Genomic DNA, 21,682 nt, shown 5'->3' on the forward strand with positions numbered 1-21,682 from the left:
AAAATTGTGCACAGAGTCATTCTTTGGCTCAAGCACAAGCTCTGAGTTTTGCCAAAGCCAAGGTACATCCCTACTGATGAGCACATACCCAGTGTGCGTGGTCCTCATTTCTGCAGAACTCATAGATAAAACTGCCCTGAAACATAACTGAAAGTGGTACATGTATTGCTGGCAATAACATAAATGATTTTTCATGGAACATTGGATTTCCTTTAATATGATGAATTTGTTAGCAACACATTTATTTTCATGGAATAAAGCTCAAAAGCCACAACTGTACTTTTATCTCCTTACAGTTACTCTTATTAAGTTACAATGAGAAAATAATATTACACATTGAGTTTCTAAGTGACAGATGTGAGAAGCCAAACCCATTCATCCGTTCTTTTTACTTGCCTGTGGAACAGTGAAAGTGTACACCATGCAGGTTAGGACCTACCCTTGCCTACTTCATTTCACTTAACAACAAACCTTAACCTGAAATTGTTGAGTTGATAAAGCCCCAGAACAGAGGCTCTATGGAGGTAACAACCACGAGAATCAATCTGGAAAGTAGGCATGCAAGGTACACAAAAACAGGCAATGGAGAGAAGTCTCTCTCCCAAAGGAGAACAAGAACTCCATTCCTTCTCCTCTCTGGAATAAATCCCTTGGACCAAAAAGCTTCAATGCTTTTGAGAAGCTGAAGCTTGTGGACTTCAGGATGGGAAACTTAAGGATCTGACTTTCTACCAGCTCTCATATTTCCTACAGTCTAAAATTTGAAATTATATTAATAGTCCATAAAATGGGTTAGTTAGCATCATGTAACTTTCCCAATTTTGACTCATTACAAGATTTCCACAGTGCATTGCCATGTTATCAATAACATTATGGGCAAGCACTGACACAGACTAAAGGAAAACACACAACAGTTGCATTTTACTGTTAGAAATTCAGTAACTGATATGCTATAAATATTAAGAAATTCACTAAGTATAAAGATGTTTTGGAAGAGGTATCGTCCAAAGCCATTTGCAATCTCTTCCTATATAGTCTATTAATGTTCTAAGTCATGAAAACAAACCTATACTGTTAAAAGATAAAGAAACCAGGATAGAAAAAGAGCTGCATCATTGGAAGTAACACACGATATTTTAAAATGGAGAAACACAACAGTTAGCAGTGAAATTGCAATTTTCACATTTCAGAAATATGTATTGAGATTTATACTATCTCAGCTAGGAAAGTAAACAGAAATGATTACCCCTTTGTGCACCCCCAATATATCTGGAAAGCAAATATAGGAGGGCAGCCAGTGAAGACAGTAAAGAGGATAAAACAAGATAATCCATGATCTTATTTCACTTGGCAAGTAACAAATCCCAACAGGCAGGATCTTTTCGCTGACAAAACTTCCTAAACAAAAGCTACAGTTAAGATAAAAATATAAACTGGCATTTTCAAGAGGAAACAGAACAGATGTGTCAGCTGGGGTGTCATAGAAGAAAGTATGCAAGATCCATGACCATAATTCAGGAGCTCCAGGAATTAGCCCAGCACTCCCACAGGCCTCACTGCAGAAAAACACATCTTACCCTTCCTACAGGCATCCCTCAAACTAGTAGCCCTTATACATCAACAAGGATAAACTGTAGCTCTAGACACAGCTTTCATATTTGTACACCCAAGCAAAAATGCCAATGCATAAACTCAGATACTTTAAAAAAAAAACAAAAACATATGAAGCATTCAAGTCTGAGTAATTTTTAAGTTTGCATTGAGATTGGCCACTTCATATTTTAGCTAAATAAGCTTAAGGCTGGGCATTTCACCATGTGTACTTTGCCAGCCAAGTTCAACAAAAGCTGGTGTTTTCTAACTCTATTCCATCATAAATGACAGAGACAAATGGCCGTATTACCTCAAGAGTTCCTTTGGCAGAGTAAGCAGCATACGAGTACAGGAGGTCTTGGCTATGGAGCATTTTGGTCTCTCCGTTGCACTGTCGTCCACTAGGATAAAAGCATTCACCGCTGTTTTTCAGAGTTACTGTGTTTGAAGAAGAGCCCGGTAGGTCAAGCAAAACAGAGTAATTTACCAGCTGGACATCTTCAAGGCCTTGGGAAGACCACTGAACCAGAATTTTCATTGCAATGTCTACATCATCTTCTCTAGGGAACTGTAACAAATCCCTGGTGAAAAAACACAAGTAAACACAATTTTAGTTTATTTCTCACCAAGACACTTGTACCTCAATATGCATCAGTCCGTAATTTTATTCACAATGTTAACAGCAAACATGCAAAAAAAGAAAACCACCCTTCATTTGCTCGCAAATAATTTCTTATCAATTGTGAGACAAAAGCAACCGTTTGGGGGAAATAAAAATATGGAAAAAAAATTTATAGAAAGCATATCCAATTAAAACAAAGAATCCTGCAGAAATTATCACAGTAATTCTTTCAATATTCATCTCTCTGGTGCTGATCAAGTTTTTGATATAACATCAATTTAACCACTGAATATGAAGAATGCAATCTGAAGTAACATTTCAGGGACTTCAGGGAGGGAATGATGCTGAAAATTGGTTGTAATTACATGTTCGGCTTAAATTAATCAAGTAAAGCAAATTTGCTAAACAGAATGGAACTGTTCCCCCAAATATTATGCTAGCTGTCAGAAAGTTTTCCTCGGATTTCCTACCTGCATTGAAGGACTACCTGAGCCAACAGTTTGGCAAGCATACGACACCAGTCCTGAAATTATTTTGGCAGTATCTACCAGAGGGACCAAGAGAGACTTCAGATGGGTTGGTCTGGCCTTGTATTGCTGGGTTCGTACCCCTGTTCAACACCTGCTACCAGACAGGCCACAGGATGAGAATGGCGATGGCACTGAAGGACCACCTTCCTCCCCAGCAAACACCACAAGATACCAGATGTAGAGGGTATTTTAGAGGACAGACATGCTGAAGGGACAACTAAAGGCTTTCGCTGCTTACATAGGCAAGCACTTACATAAGCAAAGCAGGGCACAACTAAAAAGCACCATTATTCAAATGAAAAACACTACCCAAATGCAGTACAAAAAGCTTATGGAATGTTTGCTGAATTTTGTGAAGGGGTTTTTTGGGGGTTTGGTTTTTTTTTTCTGTGTTTCTGTGAAGCTCTCAGGACTGAGAAACAAGATTAAAGATCACACAGGTATTGATTTCCAAGCACAGAGCTACTGACACAGACTGAAACTCTTACTCGCAACCTTCTCTTCACAAAAAGGCCAATTATATTTAGATGCTTTAGGGTCCTTAACAGAACCTCAAAAAATACCCTAGCTGTCCTGCACACATCAAAAGCAATGGTTAAATAATGCATAGACTTTTTAAAACCATTACTGCAAGCAATAGGTATTTGAGAACCCCACCAAACGCTTTACAGGCACCCCTGTGCTATTCAGAACCCAGCTGCGCAGCCGCAGGCAGGGTGCTCCAGGCTGAAGGTGCCGGCACTGCTCCCATTGGGTTCTGCACTAACCCCCGGGGGATAGCTCCACCGAGGAAAGGTTATGACAGAAAGCAAACACAAAGACTCCCTTCTCCACCCCAGCAAAGCTATCTTGTGGTTCAACAGACCTCTAAAAAAAGAACATTTACTGCCTAGACAACATCAAAACCTTAAAAAGGCAAAAAATGACGTTATAACACCTATTATAGCCTAGAAAGGGCTCAAGCATTATACACTACATTCAAATGTCTAATCACATGTATGGATGAAATAATTTTTCCAACATCCACAGGATTTAAAAAATATGCAAAAATTCTTTGATTAAAGAAATACGTTGTATCCCAGCCCACATTTACAATAGCAAAGTTATTAGTGTACAAAGTTCAAAATTTTTACAAGAACACTGGACTTATGTTAAAGACTTCAGAGATCCTGTCAGGAGGAATAACTGTCTTGCAGGTTTAATCTTTTTAAATTATCTAAAATAAGTCTTCAAGCAGTCTACACCAGACAGACGAGTTAATCCAATCTCTAGCATATTAGAAGTATCCAATTTCATCCTGTGCCTGTTGATGTAATGACATAAACCTGGGCAGCGCAGAAATACAGAAAGTTGTTTGATTAACAAAATCATTAACAGAATATCTGCGTTTCCCTCAGGTGACAGAAACGTTAATAAATAATTGCAAGGAACTTATCCCAGGCCAATAAGGTTATGGCACATTGCAACAAGAAGTCTTCAGTTTCAGTAAAAGGAATTAAGCATTAAAAGGAGATACAATAAGCACATTGCTCCCTTAGTAATAGAAGTTACTTTCCACTTCATAATTAAATAAGCATGTCTTTGAAACTTTTGTGACAACGTATGTGATTAAGTTAAAGGAATGAGCACACTATTTACGCCGTAATTTCTTTACAGCATGTTAAAATCAAATTGTAAATTATGAGCACGCATTATATTACAATAAATCAGCACATATTAGGCTACTTTGATAAATCTTATGAACATAACCAGCAAGATTTTCTTTCAGTTTTTTTACAATGACTGACTTGCACTTGTTCTTTGATATAATTCTGCTAACTGCATGGAGGTAATTCAACTCATTATTTTTATGACATACTAGTTAGATTACAAGTATAACATGTAAAAACAGTATTTCCTAAACCAGACAAAATTCAGAAAAGCACTGTTTGACAGTCCGTCCTGAAGTATCTCACCACTTCACATGCACGTCAGAGTTCTCCATAAATTGTCATTAACTAACTTCCTAAAACTGCCAGGGCACCGAGAAACACAGTAGTAAGATTTAACGCAGGGGAAAGAATCAGGCCCTCAGGATGATTATGTTTCTCACTTTTGCAAGCGGCTGCGTGCTCAGTAGGAATCAATACCAACGTGATTGCCAATTTCCGTTTACAATACTGCCTTTAATAACGTCAGCCAATTTTTTTATTCCCTTACTCACGTTAAAAAGATACTTTATTCAGCTACTTATTGAGGTTCAGTCAATGGGAATAACCACAAAGCTAATGGGCACATCTCAGTTACTGTAAATCCATGTAATTTACTGGAGTGGAGCCACCACGGACTTGATGTTTGGTCACAAGTTAGAACCAACGTTAATAAACACAACAGTAACAGCCTGAATAATAGTGTGCCTTTAACGGATGCTCTCAAAGAGATTTCCACAAGTTACTTTCCTTTATTTTCTAATATAGATCAGATATTGAACTAAGGTATATCTAAACAGGACATAAACTTGTTTTATGAGTATTCTGCTCCATCTCAAATACACTCGGTTCCTGAACTAAAAAAAAACCCAAAAAACCAAACAGATAAAATTGCACCTAGAAAGCAGACCCTACTTCACTTGAATAAGATAAAGCTTTCCCACTTTGGTAAGATGACAAGATCAAGAAAATGTTTATGAAGACATGTTCTTAGATATCCTGTGTAAACAATCAAAGTTGCGTATTACTGCCTGATCAGCTGGATGTCCTGGTCAGTGAAGAGAAGTAGACCAAGGCTGTTGAAGGTTCAAAGTTCTAAACCCAGGAAAATACTTTGAAATAAGACAAAGATACATCTGTAATAAAGCCAGGCTTTCCTGCAACCTCGAAAGACCAATCTTTAACTTGATTATAAAAAATCAATGAACACACACACACACACAAAATACAGAAATTTCATTTTCAAATTGGTAGCCATGGGGAACGTGGAGCTACAGCAGCTCAATGGAAAATCATCTGCTGTAACAGCACTTTTTTCGACACAGCTTGCTAAAGAAGGGAACAAGGTACGGCAAATAAACCAGCTGCTCATTGCTGGTGATACACTGTGAAACATCGCTCAAAGGATACTGAAAAATTACCATAGGTCACTCTAACAATCAGAAGACGTAATACTTTAACTGTATGACACAATTCCTTATCAGGCAATCCCATGAAACTGTTACCTGTCCCCCCTCCCCCCATCTAAAACTGCAGTAGATTTCTATAGATTTAATCTTGAAAAAGTACAGGGACAAAATTTTTCCTCAAATATGAAGAACTTCAAGTGTGGTTTGTTTGTGGTTTTTTCTTTAAAGATATAAGTCTGTACTGCAGTGAGAGTGGGAAATAGCCTAAACTTCAGGGCTTATTAAAACAAACAAAAAAAAATCTGAATTCCAGTTTTGCAGAGATAGAAGTTTACCTAATTTCCTTATTCACAAATTTTGACTCTAAATTTTTACTTTCTATTTTCTTCTGTTTCACTGAAATTGTTGATAAAGCAGTTAGTGGAATTCTAGGCAAGAACTAAGAACAAATATGATTTTGGAATTTTTATGGGCTGATTTTTCATCTACATAGTTGTTTGCAAATTTTGGGACTCGCAATAAACTCACCAGACAACATTTATTGTAAGGCTACATCAGACCAAAGTGTTACCTTGCCTAATATGCCATTTCCAACAGTAGCCAGTAGCAGATAATCAAAAAAAGAATGCAAGAAACACATCATATGGGGTTATTATATTTATAGGCTTCCAGCATATCTTTTTTCCTACCCACAAACTTTGTCCAGGCTGAGCTTTACAAATGTTTACATATGTTCAGGATTTCAGAACTCTTTTCAGTCCATTAAGAGCTGAGACGTGGCAGTGCCGGGCGAGTGCACAGTGCTCGCACAGACCAACTGCTCAGCATATGCACAAGTGTATTTCACAGTTGCAGATAGAGTGTTTATTTGTATCCATCACATATACTGTGTACACACAGCAAACTAAACGTGTTCAGGAAATACCACCTGCCCAAGCCACATCTGCTTAAATTTTAATTACGTGTTCCTGTTACTTGGGGTGCTCAACTGGCTGGTCTCCAACCTGCCTGATCGGATTTCCATGGTCTGACCCGACTGCCACAAATCTGCTGATTCCAAAATAAATAAAAAAAATTCCGAGTCCAAGAGAGGATAAATACTTATCAGGTTAGAATATGCAAGAGAAACATTCTCATGGTGTAAACATCTGACTATATGCAGCTCAGTGCAGGAGAGGATCCAGTTGCCTAAAGATACCCAGAACCACTTCGGGTTCTTCAGGTTGCCTTGCAAGGCCTCCAGCAACTGCTCCAGAAAGCAGATCCGTGATGTGTCCTTTGTCACATCTGCCACCACTTTCTATACATTCTGGATATTCAGGGCATATTTTTAGCACTGATATTAATTTTGTAGTAGTCATGGGTCACAAGAAATCTGGTATTGTGTTCATTCTTGTCACACAGTGACCATACTGATGACCAAAACTAACAGGTAAGTCTATTCAGATATGCTTCCTGAAATAAAGAAAATAATTCCGGCCTACAGCACAAAAGCAATGGAAAGCTCTCATTAAACATAATGTTTTCACACCACATATGGGTCAGCCACTGCATATCATGATGCTGCTTCCTCCCTTTGCCTGGTTTTTGGCCAGCCAGTCTCATCCCCCACAGCAGCCTCTCCACTGGAGAGGGGCCTCCTATGGGAGGCAGGGTGCTTTGCCAGCCCTCTGCTGTCACCCAGTTCTGCCTGATAGAGAAATGTATACGTGGCTCATCAGGACACAGTGATGAATGAGCGGTCTCTCCTCATGATGGGAAAGCTAAGAGCCCGTTCATTCTTGGGTAACAACATATCGCTTTTGCTATCAAAGGGAGCATTTACAGATCTGCACCTGCGTATCTCTACGAATGCTATATAATGCCTACAATATAGATATCATGCTATTAACATAAAGGAGTGTGATTTATGACAGCTTTTACTTTTTACAGACACAGAATAAATGTTATTCATGAAAGCATAAAAAATACGTGATGTCAGGTAACAGAACACCTGCTCTAGATTTGGTTGCGCAGTTCTCTAGCACAAAAATGCTTTTAAACTTTTTTTTTTTTTTTTAAACATTAAGTGCATTATGGCTTTGGGGTATTTTTGATAAAAAAGGACTTGAGTCTTCTATTTAGAAAATTATACCATGAGCAGGAACAAAAATACTTTTAAACAAAACTTCATAGCATTTCTGTACTGTTTAGGTCCACCTGGGTGATTCGCAGGGGTACCGGACCGTAGGTATCCTCTCCAATCATGGTATAATTACATGCACAACAGCTTCAGGCCAAACTTCTCATTTTCCTGAGAAGCTCTTTGTCATGGGATTGAAGAAAACCCTCAGATCTCAGCCCATGCTGGCTTCCAAGCTTGGCTATTTTGTACATTTTCTTTTTGTTGTTCATTACAGGACTACCAAGCATATTGCTGCTACCCACTGCATCAGACAGTGAAACGTCTTTTACATTTTTTTTAAATAAAGCTAACGGGGATAGTTCAAATCTCACTTGCCAACATCAGGATGCAAGCCAAACTTGCATTCAAGGCAGATGGTGGAAGGCATTGAAAAATGACTGATTCTCTCACTCTGTGATTCCACAGTTTATTGGAAAACAAGCAATCCATTGTTCCTCTACGCTAAACATTGCAAAGTCATAAATTGGCCATAGGTGAGCTTTCCAAAGCTTTCAAAGAGATTTGGATGTCAGTTATGCTGACATCTTGCCAGCATCCAAATCTTCCAAAAGTTTCAGAACATCAGAATGCCAAGAAGAGACCCAACAAGGGTCTATCAAATGATTGCCCAGAAGAGGGTAAAAACAGGGCAAGTGCACACAAAATCCCTCGTCTACTCTTCCAGTCTATTTTAAGCTTAGAAGATTTTTGAAAACATCTATAGCTCTGAATATCTGTGAGTTCTCAGAGAGTATTCACCTTACTTTTCAGCAATAACAAGCCATTCTAAACTGAAAAAGGCTCTTTCAGATCTATTTGTTTAATAAACAACAATTCTTCCAGTTATGCTATCTTTTATTGGGGAAACAAACACCTATGGCAAAACCCAATGCCTCACCTATTCTAGCATCAGACACAGAAACAGCATAATAGTATTTTAAAATAGTGGTAATGTAATACTATGCTCTGCATGTTCACTCAAAGTTCAAGAGCCCATCACATTTTAACAGTTTATTAGTGGAAAACTACTGATTACATCTTATTATTGATGGAGAAGGAAAATTGTTGAAAACTTACTGAATGACTTAAGTGCAACAACTGAAGCAATTATGTGATTTATGAGTTAATCTAATGAGTTAAACTCTATCACAGCACAGTGTATGTAGCCAGATCCACCTCATCAACTGACATTTGTAAAAGTCACCTCCATGAATCCAAGGCATCCAAGTTTTGAAAGGTAAATATCCATCAACAAGCAAGCCATCTGTAAATACATTGCATTCAAAAAAGTTCAGTACATGTTCACCATGTAAAAATTCTGTGAGTTTATATCTGTTCTGAACCTGGATCTTTTTACTCTGACTTTCATTAATTCCTGGTATTATCTGTCATAATTTCAGAAGCAACTAGGTATAAATTGCACCCCAGCACAAGGAAGGCTCTTGTTTCATGCTTCTGTACATGGTCTTCCAAAGCAACATAGTGAATTCTCTCAGTATTTCATGAATCAGCAGCATCTGCAAGTGTCCGTCATAAAAATCCCTCAGCTAAGGTCCAAAAAATGTTGCCTATGTACACCAGCGTTTGGGTCCAGAAATTGCTGGGCAAAGAACTGAAGAGTTTAGTTAATTCAGATCCTTTGCAAGTCAGCCAAAAAGGAACATATGCAAAATGTTATCTGGGTTGTAAATTTGATAGAAACTGTTTTGAATATATCAGATTTTAAAAAATAAAAACCTTCTTAATACAATTTTTATTTGCAATATGAAAATTTATGGCAAATTACCAACATTACCGCAGTACTTTACGAATGATTTGGCTTGTCAACAGAACACAAAAACAGAGTAAAACACATTGGCCAAAGTGAAGGTTGTTTAAACATGTTAATTTGCAATGGACTATGAGCATGTGTAATCAGCTGAAATTCTGCTGCCATGCAATAACTTGTTAAATTACTACTTTTTGATCATTTACAATCATGTAGGCAAAATCTGAAAGGCAGTTGACTTTGATATTAAACCAGATGCCCAAGAAATTAAAACCACAAAACTGTGGAAGTTTTTGAAAACATTTAGTATAAGCAAATCTCTCAAGGGCAGCCAGGTAGGCAATGACAGAGTGAGGAACAGAAACCAGATTGCCTGGTTCATACTCGTGGGCTTCAGTTATCAAAGCATCTTGCATATTATTTAAACTAGTCCTCTTTTTTTTTTTTTTTTAAAAGCACTCACTTTTTCATGACATACACCTTGTTTAATTATCCAGCGTAGAAACAGGTAAGAATGCCATTTAGCATTTATCCCCCATCATTCTGGAGACACAAAAAAAAAAAAAAAAAAAAAGGTGGTGATCATATTCCATTTAGGTGAAGGGCTCTCCTTTGAGGAAAGCAAGCAAATCTTGCTTCTTCCTAACATAGAGCTCTCAGTCTTCATATGCTTACCACAAAAAGGATTGATCTACTCCTTCATACTTTTTTTTTAATACAATAAACTGTTTTCAACAGATGAACTGACTGTAAGAAAAGTTCTTTTGAAATATATACAGAATGGAGATACCTACACAAGAAAGCTCTTATCGTTTTTTCCATTAAACAATCTCTCGTTTGCAAGAGGATCTCTCAAAATGATGCCATTTTCTTTCAAAATCAATAAGATCACCACCACTAATTTTTCTTAACTTCCCTAGTTTCTAAGTTTCATGCACAAAAGGCAGGCTTTCTTTTATGGTATACAGGATTGTGTATGTGTATAATATCACAATGAATATCTTTGCACAATTCCACCTAAAGTATTTTAAATAAACCTTTACTATGTCCAAAGATATAACAGCGCTCTGTATGACTTAACCTAAACCTTTATTTTGGACATACAAGGATATCTTAGCCTCTGTTTCAAATACAGCAAAGGGAACATAATATTCTTCAAAGGTTACAGGTTTAATTATTTAACAAAGGGATTTAGTACTATTTTGTCCTAATGCAAGAAAAGAACCAGGTCCCAAACTCCAAACAACTGTGCCCTGCATTTTCCAACAGGTTACGATGCTGATGGCAACACATGCTGCAGCTGAAGCAGAACAATAAAAAGACAATCCCCCACCTTGAAAAGTGTTTGCATATAACCCCACATTCACAGGCAGAGCACTGACCTGGCAAAAACTTCACAACAATATAATCTTCTTTTCTTCCCAGACCACAGGGAATATGTCAGTGTCTCAATAAAACGTGACCAGCTGCCTAATCAACTCCAAGTGGTACTTTTTACTGTTGGAGAGAATTATGATTACTTACAGCAAGAGACCATTTCTGTATGTATGTGAATAGCAGTGGATGTTTCACTAACACTTTTCTATACAGAAAACCTATGGATCAAAAAAAAAAACCTTGAAACCTTTCTTTTTATACTGAAAAACTGCTGATCAAAAAAAAAACCTCAATACTGCCCAACTGACAGTATTTTATTCTTTTCAATTGATAATCACTAGGTTACGCTGTGAACTAAAAAGCAATTAGATTGAATGCCGGATGTTATTCTGACAGCACTGGACATCTTTATTTAACTGTATGATTTAACTTTCGAATAATATTCCAGTTCCCAAAGGACAATGAGGAATTAAGAGGGCATGCTAACCTGAAATCCTAGAAAAACTTAGCAATGCTTAGAAAAGCTACCTATTATTTGAAGATTTAAGATTATTTGGAATCAGATAAATCCCCAAATAAATGTTTAATTTTTAAAATTAAAAGGAAGGTAAATCCTTTTATCTCACGAATCTCAAAAAGTTAACCCTGTATACAGCAAAGCCTAAGATAGCCCCAAGACGATGCCATGGAACCTTCCTGTTACCAGTGTCATTTTCTTATTGGTATGTTAACTCATGAGTACAATTCTAATGGAATTGGAGAGATTTCTAGCTGATATGTCAGCTTAGATATTTTATGAAAATATTTAAAAGTTCAGTCAGGTGTTCTAGTTAAAAAGAAAACTGCAGGGGAAAAAAAATGGGAGAAAGGATACAATACCATTTCTACGTATTTATGCAAGTAAAATGTCATCATGAATGTTGTATCGCATGGCTTAGTTCAGATCATCTCCATCTCACCAGCTGAACTGCATTTCAGCTGAATTTGTTTTTATCTGAAAATACTGACATCTTTGAACTGACCCTTCAGTTCTAATATACAGCTGAGGAAATCAACACTGATAACCAAAACAGTGTCCCGAAGTTATTTATGCTGTACTGCAAACCAAATTGCTTGTGGATATACAAAAAGCTCTCTCCAAAGGAGCAAGCGTAAAATCTTACAAAGAGAGCTTTGGAAGAGGCCATAGGAGATCACTCGGTTCAAGGCAGGCTCAGCTCACCCGAGTGCCACTCCAGGCAGATGTTCCAAATATAGAAACTCCTTGTCCATCCTAAATAATCACCCCACATAGTGCTGCATTTGAGCACACTTTGTTTTCTCCTTTACACCGCTGATGTTGAGAACAGACTAATCTTTTTCTCTTTGCAACAGTTTGAGGTTTTTTTGCACACTGAAGGCCTTCCCTCATCTGACCTTGTCGTAAGCCAAATGTCCTCAGTCTTTTCATCCATCTCCTCAGAACTTCTGCTCCTGAAATCCAGTTGCCCTCCCTGATCAGTTCTAGCCTTCTTCCAGCGTGTCCGCACTCCTCCTGAAACGCAGTTCCAGCAAATGGACACGGAGAATACACCACTTGCACTGAAAATTAATGAGTAGTATCCAATTATCCTTTGCCTCCATAAAATTCAGTTATCATTCCTGTGCTGTCCTTTATTCTGATTTCACCTCCGTACCTCTCCAGGAAGTTCAGAGTCCTTTAGCTCTCTTGACCTCAAAGAGGCCTCCTCATTTCATTGCTCATTTGCTGCAAGAAGGAATGGTCCTGAACACATCTTTATGTACGGTGTAATATAGATCAGATTTTTCCAAATGCTGAGAATCCATTGTTAAGAATTAAAAAACACCCCAGACGGCTCCCATATAAATAACTAAGCTTAAATGCAAGGCTTCCAGAGCTGTTGTGCGGTCTGCCTCACGCCAGACCGCACCGTACACCACTGTGTGCAGACACCAACCTGGCCTGGCCAGAGGTCTGTATTTTCATTGACGTGAATCTTCTCAGAGCATCACATGGGCCTCTGACTCAAAAAAATATTTTACAGGGACTTAAACTAGAATGATAAACTTTTTAAAGTGGGCAAAACTGAAAGTATTTGCTTGCCCACTTCTAAGCATGTACCAGCTCAAGTCTGGAGCTACTTTGAGATTTGGCTTCCAAAGTCACCGCTCTGCAAGGAAGAGTCCCATAAGTTTGCTCTTACTCCAACAAATTTGCAGTCACTCTCTCTCTCTGTTGCAATGACCTGCACAGTCCACTTCAGGTCCATACAAAAAAGTCCTTCTTTCTGTCACTTCTAAGGCCGATGTACCCACTTCATCTCCTCTCAAGCAGTCTCTGTGCCACAAAATCCAAACCTGTCGCTCTATGAAGTCCACACATCCCCAGTAAAGTGCATCTAGGGACATGGTGCAACACCTGGGTGCACAGGGCAAAACACAGGCATCGCAGTGCAGAGTCTTCTAGAAAAGTCACAGGAAAGGGACCTTACCCGCTCCTCCTCCACCTTCTCCTTTAAACTTTCTGGTGTACAACATTCCCGCCTTTTTCTTTGCAAGCCCAAAAGTGTAACTTGCTCCCCCAAAGCAATTTATTTACCCACATTTTCTTGCCTGTTCTAGACTTCCCTTGGACTTCTGGCCCTTCTTTATCCAAAAATAAAGTGAACCACACAAAGTATCCCATGAACAGTGAGTGATGGTTTCATGGAGTAATACTTAAATGGTTTAATTCATTTTCAAACTAAAATTTCAAAGCCCTTTTTTAAGCGAATAAAGCACAAATAAAAGACAAAACCAACAACAACATGCAGATGTTCAGGAATTGGAATCAAGGCTGAAAAATGCCCCCTAGTATTCAACATACAATTGCAATCACCTGAATTGCTTACTGCAGGTACAAATGGGCTATTGTAGCACGGTGATGTTTCAACCTGAAGGCCAGAGGGGGGTGGCTGTTGCTAGGCAGTAAAGAGGAAAGTGCTTTATTCCAAAGCTGCGGTATCAATTAAATCCTTGGGGAAAAAAAAATAAAAAGCAGAATCATTATACGTCAATGGTAATTTTCGGTACATTTTCTTCTTTCTCTTCCTGCAAAGATATTACTCCGAGTCTGTTCTTAATGTGGTGTTAAGGAAGCTAGACAGACATGAGGACACAAACAGGATTCGGAAATTTAGCAGCAGAGCAGGTTTTCACTGGGTGTACGCGTACAGAACATGGTCATCTATCTACACTGCAGAAAATAAAAATATTGGCATGGTTATCCTGCACTGCTGCTTCTATCTACTACGAAGACAAAGTCACCCATTAAGCTATTTACTAGCTGGAGGAATTCTGGGAGGCAGATGGTCCGTTTGTTATTACCATGACATGAATACCCCTATTCTCAGTAACAAACTACCTACGTGAATTATGCAAACACAACATTTCATCCCAAATTTCTTAAAAATCTGTGACATTAACACATGATGCATTCACTGACACATAAACAGGATAAATATTGAAATGGAAAAACTAATATGAGGTTGGAAGTCTAAATATATTTAATCAAGCTGAACCACATAAAGCAGCTTCAGATTTTTTAATCAGAGGGAAAAAAGTAAAACCACAACTTTAGCAGTGTAGCTAGTCAAAAATGTATAAACAGACAAAAAAGTAAAAATTTACAATTGTAACTATACCTGAAGCAATTGCCACTAAAACACAGGTATCTCTAAAGTCTGTGGTTTTGGGAAACTAAAGATAAATTAAATTGAGTTTTACTGGAAGTCTTCAGAAAAGAAATCTACCTTTCTTAGTAAATATGGGAACACAGTAATGGTTTCACTGCAGTCTAATGCGTATTGTGCCCACCCTTCAACATCTTCCTGCACCCACCCCCAAATGCTTCAGCTGAACGGCCCGTATTGCCACGTATTCACTGACGCTTTCGCGGCAAACAGAATTCTGCCAAAGAGAGAAAAACACGACAGTTACAGACCCAACAATTCACATGCATTCACTCCTCAGAGCGACGCGTCACAGCAAGTTACAAATATTGCACACATCTATTTTAATAAACCAATTTAAATTATACAAGTGCAAATCTATACACAGACATTATTTTAAAGTAGTTGTTCTCTTTAATGTGAAATCATTGGAGGCTTTTACTTCTCTGCATTTCCTGCCAGCTGAAAGCGTGCCCACAAGCAGTTTCCCTAACTCCACTTCCAGAAAGCAGTAACAGGGCACGCCAGTGCAAACTGCAAGCTGCCCCCCAACCCCAATTAAAACCATACCCAAGAAAGTTCCTTTCAAACAAAAAGATATACACCTAAAATTAGATCAACTCTTTCAACTTCTTCCAGAGCAGAGACAAAGAAAACTAGGATAGCGTTTACTGACTTCTGAATTTTGGTTAGATGCTTAATGAAATTACTTTTAATAAAAGCTTCTCTTTAAGTACAAGGAACAATTACTATGAGGCCTCAGCAATTTGGGGCATGTTAGAAAGCAAAAAGGATTAGGGAAAACTACATTACTATGAGCCTTGCTACTGAAGAAAATAATGATCTGAAATGCATGCAATATTGAGTGAAACAGATTGTGGATTTTATTCAATCCGATTGCCAATTAATATAAATATCACATGTGCTTAAGCTTAGAAATTCACTTTATCTGAAATTATTGTAACATACACAAGGGAAGATGCTAAGCATATTTTCAATTAAGTTAATGGTTTTGTCAACAAAATACAATATTAGCTGTGATATTTATGTAAGCAATATCTTCCAAAGAGCCTAAAGGATTTAGCAAAGACTTAAGCCTCTATTTTGAATGGCATGTGGGAGCATCTTTTCTACATACTGTCTCAAATCGCAAGTTTCCTTAGCTAACGGCAGTAATGCTATAAAAATGCAGAATCTTGGTGTACATAGAGACAGCACAAACAGGCTAAAGGTCACCCAAATAGCAGACACTCACTGAATTAGGTTCTTAAGAATGGTTATTTTAAAAAGAAACTCTTTGCTTCTCTATCTTTCTCAATGAACTCTATACTGCCAAAACTGTCAAATGCTGCCTATACCTCCTTTCTGAGGTTTTGTGAATGGTTTTTGTTTTGGGTTGTGTTGGGCTGTCACCTCATATCACATACTTCTTTTTTTTACCATTCTTTGTTGGGAGTTTTTCTACCACCTCTTGTCACCATCCTCCTCTTCCCACTACAAACTCTCCTTTGGTAACAGCCTTTGATGGCCTCACATCTGCTCTCTTCCTTTACCACATCTCACCCCCGAAATACCCCTTGTGAACTCCAGCCCGCTATTCCACCATAACATGTTACCCTATGTATTACACTGATCGGATCAGAGGAAATACTCCAGAAGCATGGGCTTATAAAAATAATTTACTCACAATATCCAGATGGTGAGTGGGCAGAGGAACAGCCCAGCTGCTGGAAAGTGTTTTGTGACCTTATACTAAGGTTTTAAAATTTTAGATAAAAGTGATGTCATCTGAAATGATTTGGCAGTCTGTGTCCACAAGTTTGCTCTCTTGGCTAGCAAAAGGCACAGATTCTTATAAAAATTGGTGAAATCTCTTCCCACCTTGATAATTAGGTTCTAAATTTTATTTAGCAATATTATTTATACTCTTCATGACTAATACACCACCTCTCTTCTGGAGGAACAAAAGAGCACCTTATTTAAGGGGGTTTTTTTGAAGGAAAAAAAATTATTATAAGGTTTTGTATGACTCTGTTATCCAGAGGCAGATGTGAACTTTTACAGAGTTGAGAAATGAGAATAAGCTTGCTCTACATTATCTTATCTTCTCTTCACCTTGCCCAGTACATTAGGATATGTGGTTTAATGACATAATGATAATGTCATTAAATAATGACATATGACATTATGACATAATGATAATATTGTCTGTTTAATGACAGCAATAGCTTTATATCTTACTACATACCAAGTTACTAGGATGCATTTTGTAAAATAACAACATCACCCTCTCTAGCTATACATTTAGTATACATAACAGCAACTGGAAAAACTCAATTGAATCAAATTATCCACAGCCAAGATTTCTTTTTTAAAAAAAATGGATAGTTAACCTTAGAATCCAAGATACGTATTTAGACATACAAATAAATAAAACCTGGAATTAAAAATTATGAGCACTGAAAATTAGGTCACATACATTAAAGAGCTAGGTAGCTGGTTTAAAAGCCTATTTCCTCCTCGGCTATAAAATTTTCCCATGGAAGACTGGCACATCCACACAGCATCATGTGTTTCTAAGGGCGAGACACATCGTACCACTCGGTACTCCAACGGTTTATCCTTTTCTACCCACTCAGGCCTCAGCCCTAAGTCTCATACATACCAAATGCTCTGCCTTCAAATGTGCTGCTACCTTATCAGTACTGGAAATTCACCCAATAAACTCACACATCTCCAGCTGCAGCTGTTGCTGCTCAAGGGATTATTGTCCCAAGCCCTCCCCTGCCCCTTTGCCCTCCACCTGAAAACTCCTGTTTATTCAGCTCTCTTGATGGAACAATGAACCCACTTCCATCAAAACAGGCCGGGTTTATTTATACATTTTAAACACTATATATTTGTTAATCCAGCTCATCTAGCTACCAAAATACTTTTCTGCAGCAAGTCCTCTCCCTAAGACCAATTATCTTCTCACAAGCCACCATCCAACCCAAGGCCACTTCCAGCATTTCTCCAGCACCCACAGTAGGCCCTGGCTTTTCTGTTTCCTGAACTGAAACCACCACATCAAAATCTTCTAGCTGAATGAGCCCTACCTTTTTAAAGGTGTGGTATTAATAAGACAAAAGGAACTGCATGACTCCAGCAACCAGATTAAAAACTCAGTAAGTAGCCAGGAGATGACATGAAACGAGAGCAAGTGGTCTCTGCGTAATGAAGTAGACGATCTCCTGCACCTAAAGCAGCTTTCAATAACCGACATAAGCTTTTAGGATACAAAGATACACCTGCAGTGGTGAATTAATAGAAAAAAGCGTAGTTAAAGGCATTCAAAGGCACATTGTTTCTATCCATTCATATTTCCACAACAATGATGCATGAAATAATATTTGTTCATATACAGGTTTCCACATGCTGCCAAATTAAGGATAAACCCCAAACCAGGTTAACTGTAAGAGGAGGATACCTACTTTTCTTCCTATAAAAGTGCAGGTCTCTTACATAATCATGTAATTTAAAAGCAAACTTTAACAATTGCATTTTCTTTGTTGAAAATTCAGAGAGATACACAGATTTTATATAAACCTATAGGCATAACTGGTAAGCCATGCATACGTGTGTGAGAGTGTGTGCACGAGCGTGCATGCAGCATAAACTGCCGCGACTGGAAGAAGCCCAACAACTGCTTAATCCGCAGCTATTATTTTCCAATTTAAGGCTGATTGCAGAAACACCAGAAGATTTCAGTGCCACTCCTGATGACAGCAAGCAAACAAGATGTTTGGAACACAACCTGCTTTTTCTACCCTTGGACACGTCCAGCTACAGTTCAGCTTGTCTCCTGCCAGATGAAGCAAGAACCCCAGGAGACACAGCTACAATAGGCTGCTCCTTCCCCAGGGCAGCGTCATTCACTAACGCCTGGGAGAAAGCCCCACAACAGCTTTCAGCTGCTGTTGGTTCCCATTTTAAAGAGGGAAAAACACACATTAAAGCTGTCCTGCTGGGTAAACATATTCACCTGTTTCTTAGACTTTCTTTGTAAAATGACCCTTTAACTCTGCAGGGTCGCAGCTGCCAAAAACATAAGACGATTGAAAGGGAGAAAAATAGACATTTTTGGTACCAACTAAAAAGTTTAAGTAAACAAAAGCAACACCTGTTTTTGCCATTTGTAAGGATTACTCTTTCTTGAGTATTTGGATTTGAATACACTGAAGACCTGTATTTTCCAAGGCACAGGGAAACTACTGGCCCTACTGATGGTACTTAAAGTTTATGGATTCTTAGTATCTTTTGGAAATCAGATTATTAGAGGACCACTTTCAGAGCCACAAAAAAATCCACTGTCCAACAAGGCCAAAAATATAATGTAAGCTCCTAAGATAAAAAAAAATTACAGGATCACCTCACATACACTGAACTCTGTCTATTTGGGTTAATTACAGAGCAAAGCCGTGCCCCTGAATTCAAGCCCAGACAGACATGGTACCACACAAAGGGTAAAGTTTAATTTAATCAAAGCCTTTCTACACACTATCTTCATATTAATGAGTTTCACAACGTGACAAAGACACTCATGTTACGAAATCCTATGAAACGTCAGCCTTTATGGAAAGCGTCATTTGCAGTACACTTCAAAAATGTTCTAGTGCTGAAAAACAACCGTAATTCTCTCTTCCACTACTCCTAGGAAGTGCAGAGATCTGTTGCTACCAGAAAATATATTTGTGAACAGATACTGTACAAAATTCTTTTGAGCAACCAAACCAGTATTTTACCCACCCTCCAAAAACAGGTGGACCAACGATGTACAAAATATTTTCTTCTAGTAGCCGCCCTCAGCAGATAACTACTTAAGCTTTTATACGTCTTCCCTGTATAAAGAAAACATAAAAATGATACACCCAAAACCATAGACATCACTTACATAAAAAGCTTTAAAAAGCCTGAAGCAGACAGACAGATGAACATCATCTGAGTACCCACCTCCAAGCAAGTATTTCCAATTATTACAGCTCCGATTATCACATAATTCCTGCTAAGCATAGCATTAGAAACATTAGTAAAATTAATGGCTGCAGTTGCCAGCTGATGAATGCAGAATAAATATGGCATCATATAGATAACCATAATGAGACAATACGTAATGAGTTATATCTGAGAGCGGGAGACTATCAACAACACATGAATTTTAACATTGTAATTTTTTCAGTCTCTTAACATAGGCACACTCGGGAAGAAGTGGTAACTGAAAAACTCAGAAGAGTTTGGGGTTTCTTGACTGTATTAATGCTATTATTACTCACAATACCCAGAATGCGTTTGGCACATCCCCCAAAAAGGTTCAGTCAGTGCGTACAGCTTAAAGCTGTTTCCTAAACAGAAGCCGGAGTGGAGGAGCAAAAGCACAAGACACAAGAAGCTGCCAAGATACCACTGTTTATTAACAACTCTCATTTTGGGCACATCAGTGGAATGTGATAAACTATCGGCAGAATTTTTTACAGAATAAAATTGGTATCGCTGAGACAAGCAAAGTAGTACTTGAAATGTCATGCATTTCAGGCACAGCGGCCTTTCCCCTCAGCTTTATTCTCCAATTCCTATAGAAATGCTAACGGCAACAAATAAAAAGTTTCTAGCCATGCAAATCCATTTTGCATTTATCTCAAGTCTTAGCTCCTGGAATACTGTGATGATGTCAGATTTTCCAGCTTTTATTAAAAAGTATTTTAGCTCTTCGGATTACAAAGGTGAGTGTGACATAAAGGACCCAAGAACACTCAGCAGTCAGATAACAAATTAAGAAAATATTTGTATTCTAACATAATTACTTTCTTTGCTTTAGCAAGTAACAATAGAGAAAAGATGAATCATTTTGCTATGTGGTATTGGCAGTTCTGCTTGACGTGATATAAAAAAATTAAGGTAGCGAGACAGTTGCACAGAGGGACGGCCGTCTCGTGCTTCTTCGATCTGATGCTTGGGAAGCTGCAGCGGCGCGACCCAGCCTTCCCCGCAGCGCAGGGCCCGGAGAGACACGTCATTTGCTGCTGGCCAGCTCTGCTGCCCTTGGGGTCCCTTCTCTTGCGGGAGCGTGGTGGCAGCTCGGAGGCTTTGGCAAGCACAGACCCACCAGAAGATATTCAATACACACAGGGACGCTGCCAGGAATGGCTGCGCTCCTCTAGCCCAGGCATGAGATCACAGTTAAAAGTAAATAAAAGCAGTATATGAAATAGAAATACCCTCCACCTCACGCTTGCGGGATGGCTGCTGCATGCCACACCATAGGTTCTGTGTTTCTGGAAAGAGATGGAGAAAACCAAAGGGGCCTGGAGTATTGCAAACACTGAGCCAAACCACACTTCAATTTACACTGATGAGAGGAAAAGGACATAATAAGACTGTTTAAGCCCAACTCGCTATAACGTTAAGAAAACTATTCTAAAAAATAAGAAGCCTATTCTGGAAGAACCTCAGGCTAACAATTTAATTTCTGACTGCAGAGATATTACCTTGTTAAATCAACAGCCAGTGAAAGGCTTTTACTTCTTCCTGTAAATGTAGTCCCAATTCTTTCCTTTTCCACTGTAATCCTGCCACCAGATGAGGACATGTCAAGTGGCACTCACAGAGGAAAGAACAAGGAAAGCCACAACCTCACGTACGGATTTCAACTCATTCCAAACAAATAAATATAGTTTAAAGTCACCATCTGCACTTAAATTGAAGGGAGTATTTGGCATAGCAGCGTTAAGGAAACAGCGAGAGGTCCCTCACACACCGTTACTGGCAAAAAAGACACACAGTAA

At 38.5% G+C, this 21,682-nt stretch overlaps 1 protein-coding gene across 1 annotated transcript in view; it reads right to left on the bottom strand.

Annotated features, from left to right (window-relative positions):
* NAALADL2 (N-acetylated alpha-linked acidic dipeptidase like 2) overlaps nucleotides 1–21,682 on the bottom strand; it is a gene marked incomplete at both ends in the record, with an annotated part of 379,117 nt that overhangs the window by 234,568 nt on the left and 122,867 nt on the right. Inside the window, one exon of the mRNA XM_082003692.1 lies at nucleotides 1,904–2,174. Coding sequence (XP_081859818.1) covers nucleotides 1,904–2,174 — 271 coding nt within the window. The remainder of the gene's footprint in view (nucleotides 1–1,903; nucleotides 2,175–21,682) is intronic.

The sequence above is a fragment of the Phaethon aethereus genome, assembly GCF_964289735.1.
Source record: "Phaethon aethereus genome assembly, chromosome: 9".
Taxonomy (NCBI): domain Eukaryota; kingdom Metazoa; phylum Chordata; class Aves; order Phaethontiformes; family Phaethontidae; genus Phaethon; species Phaethon aethereus.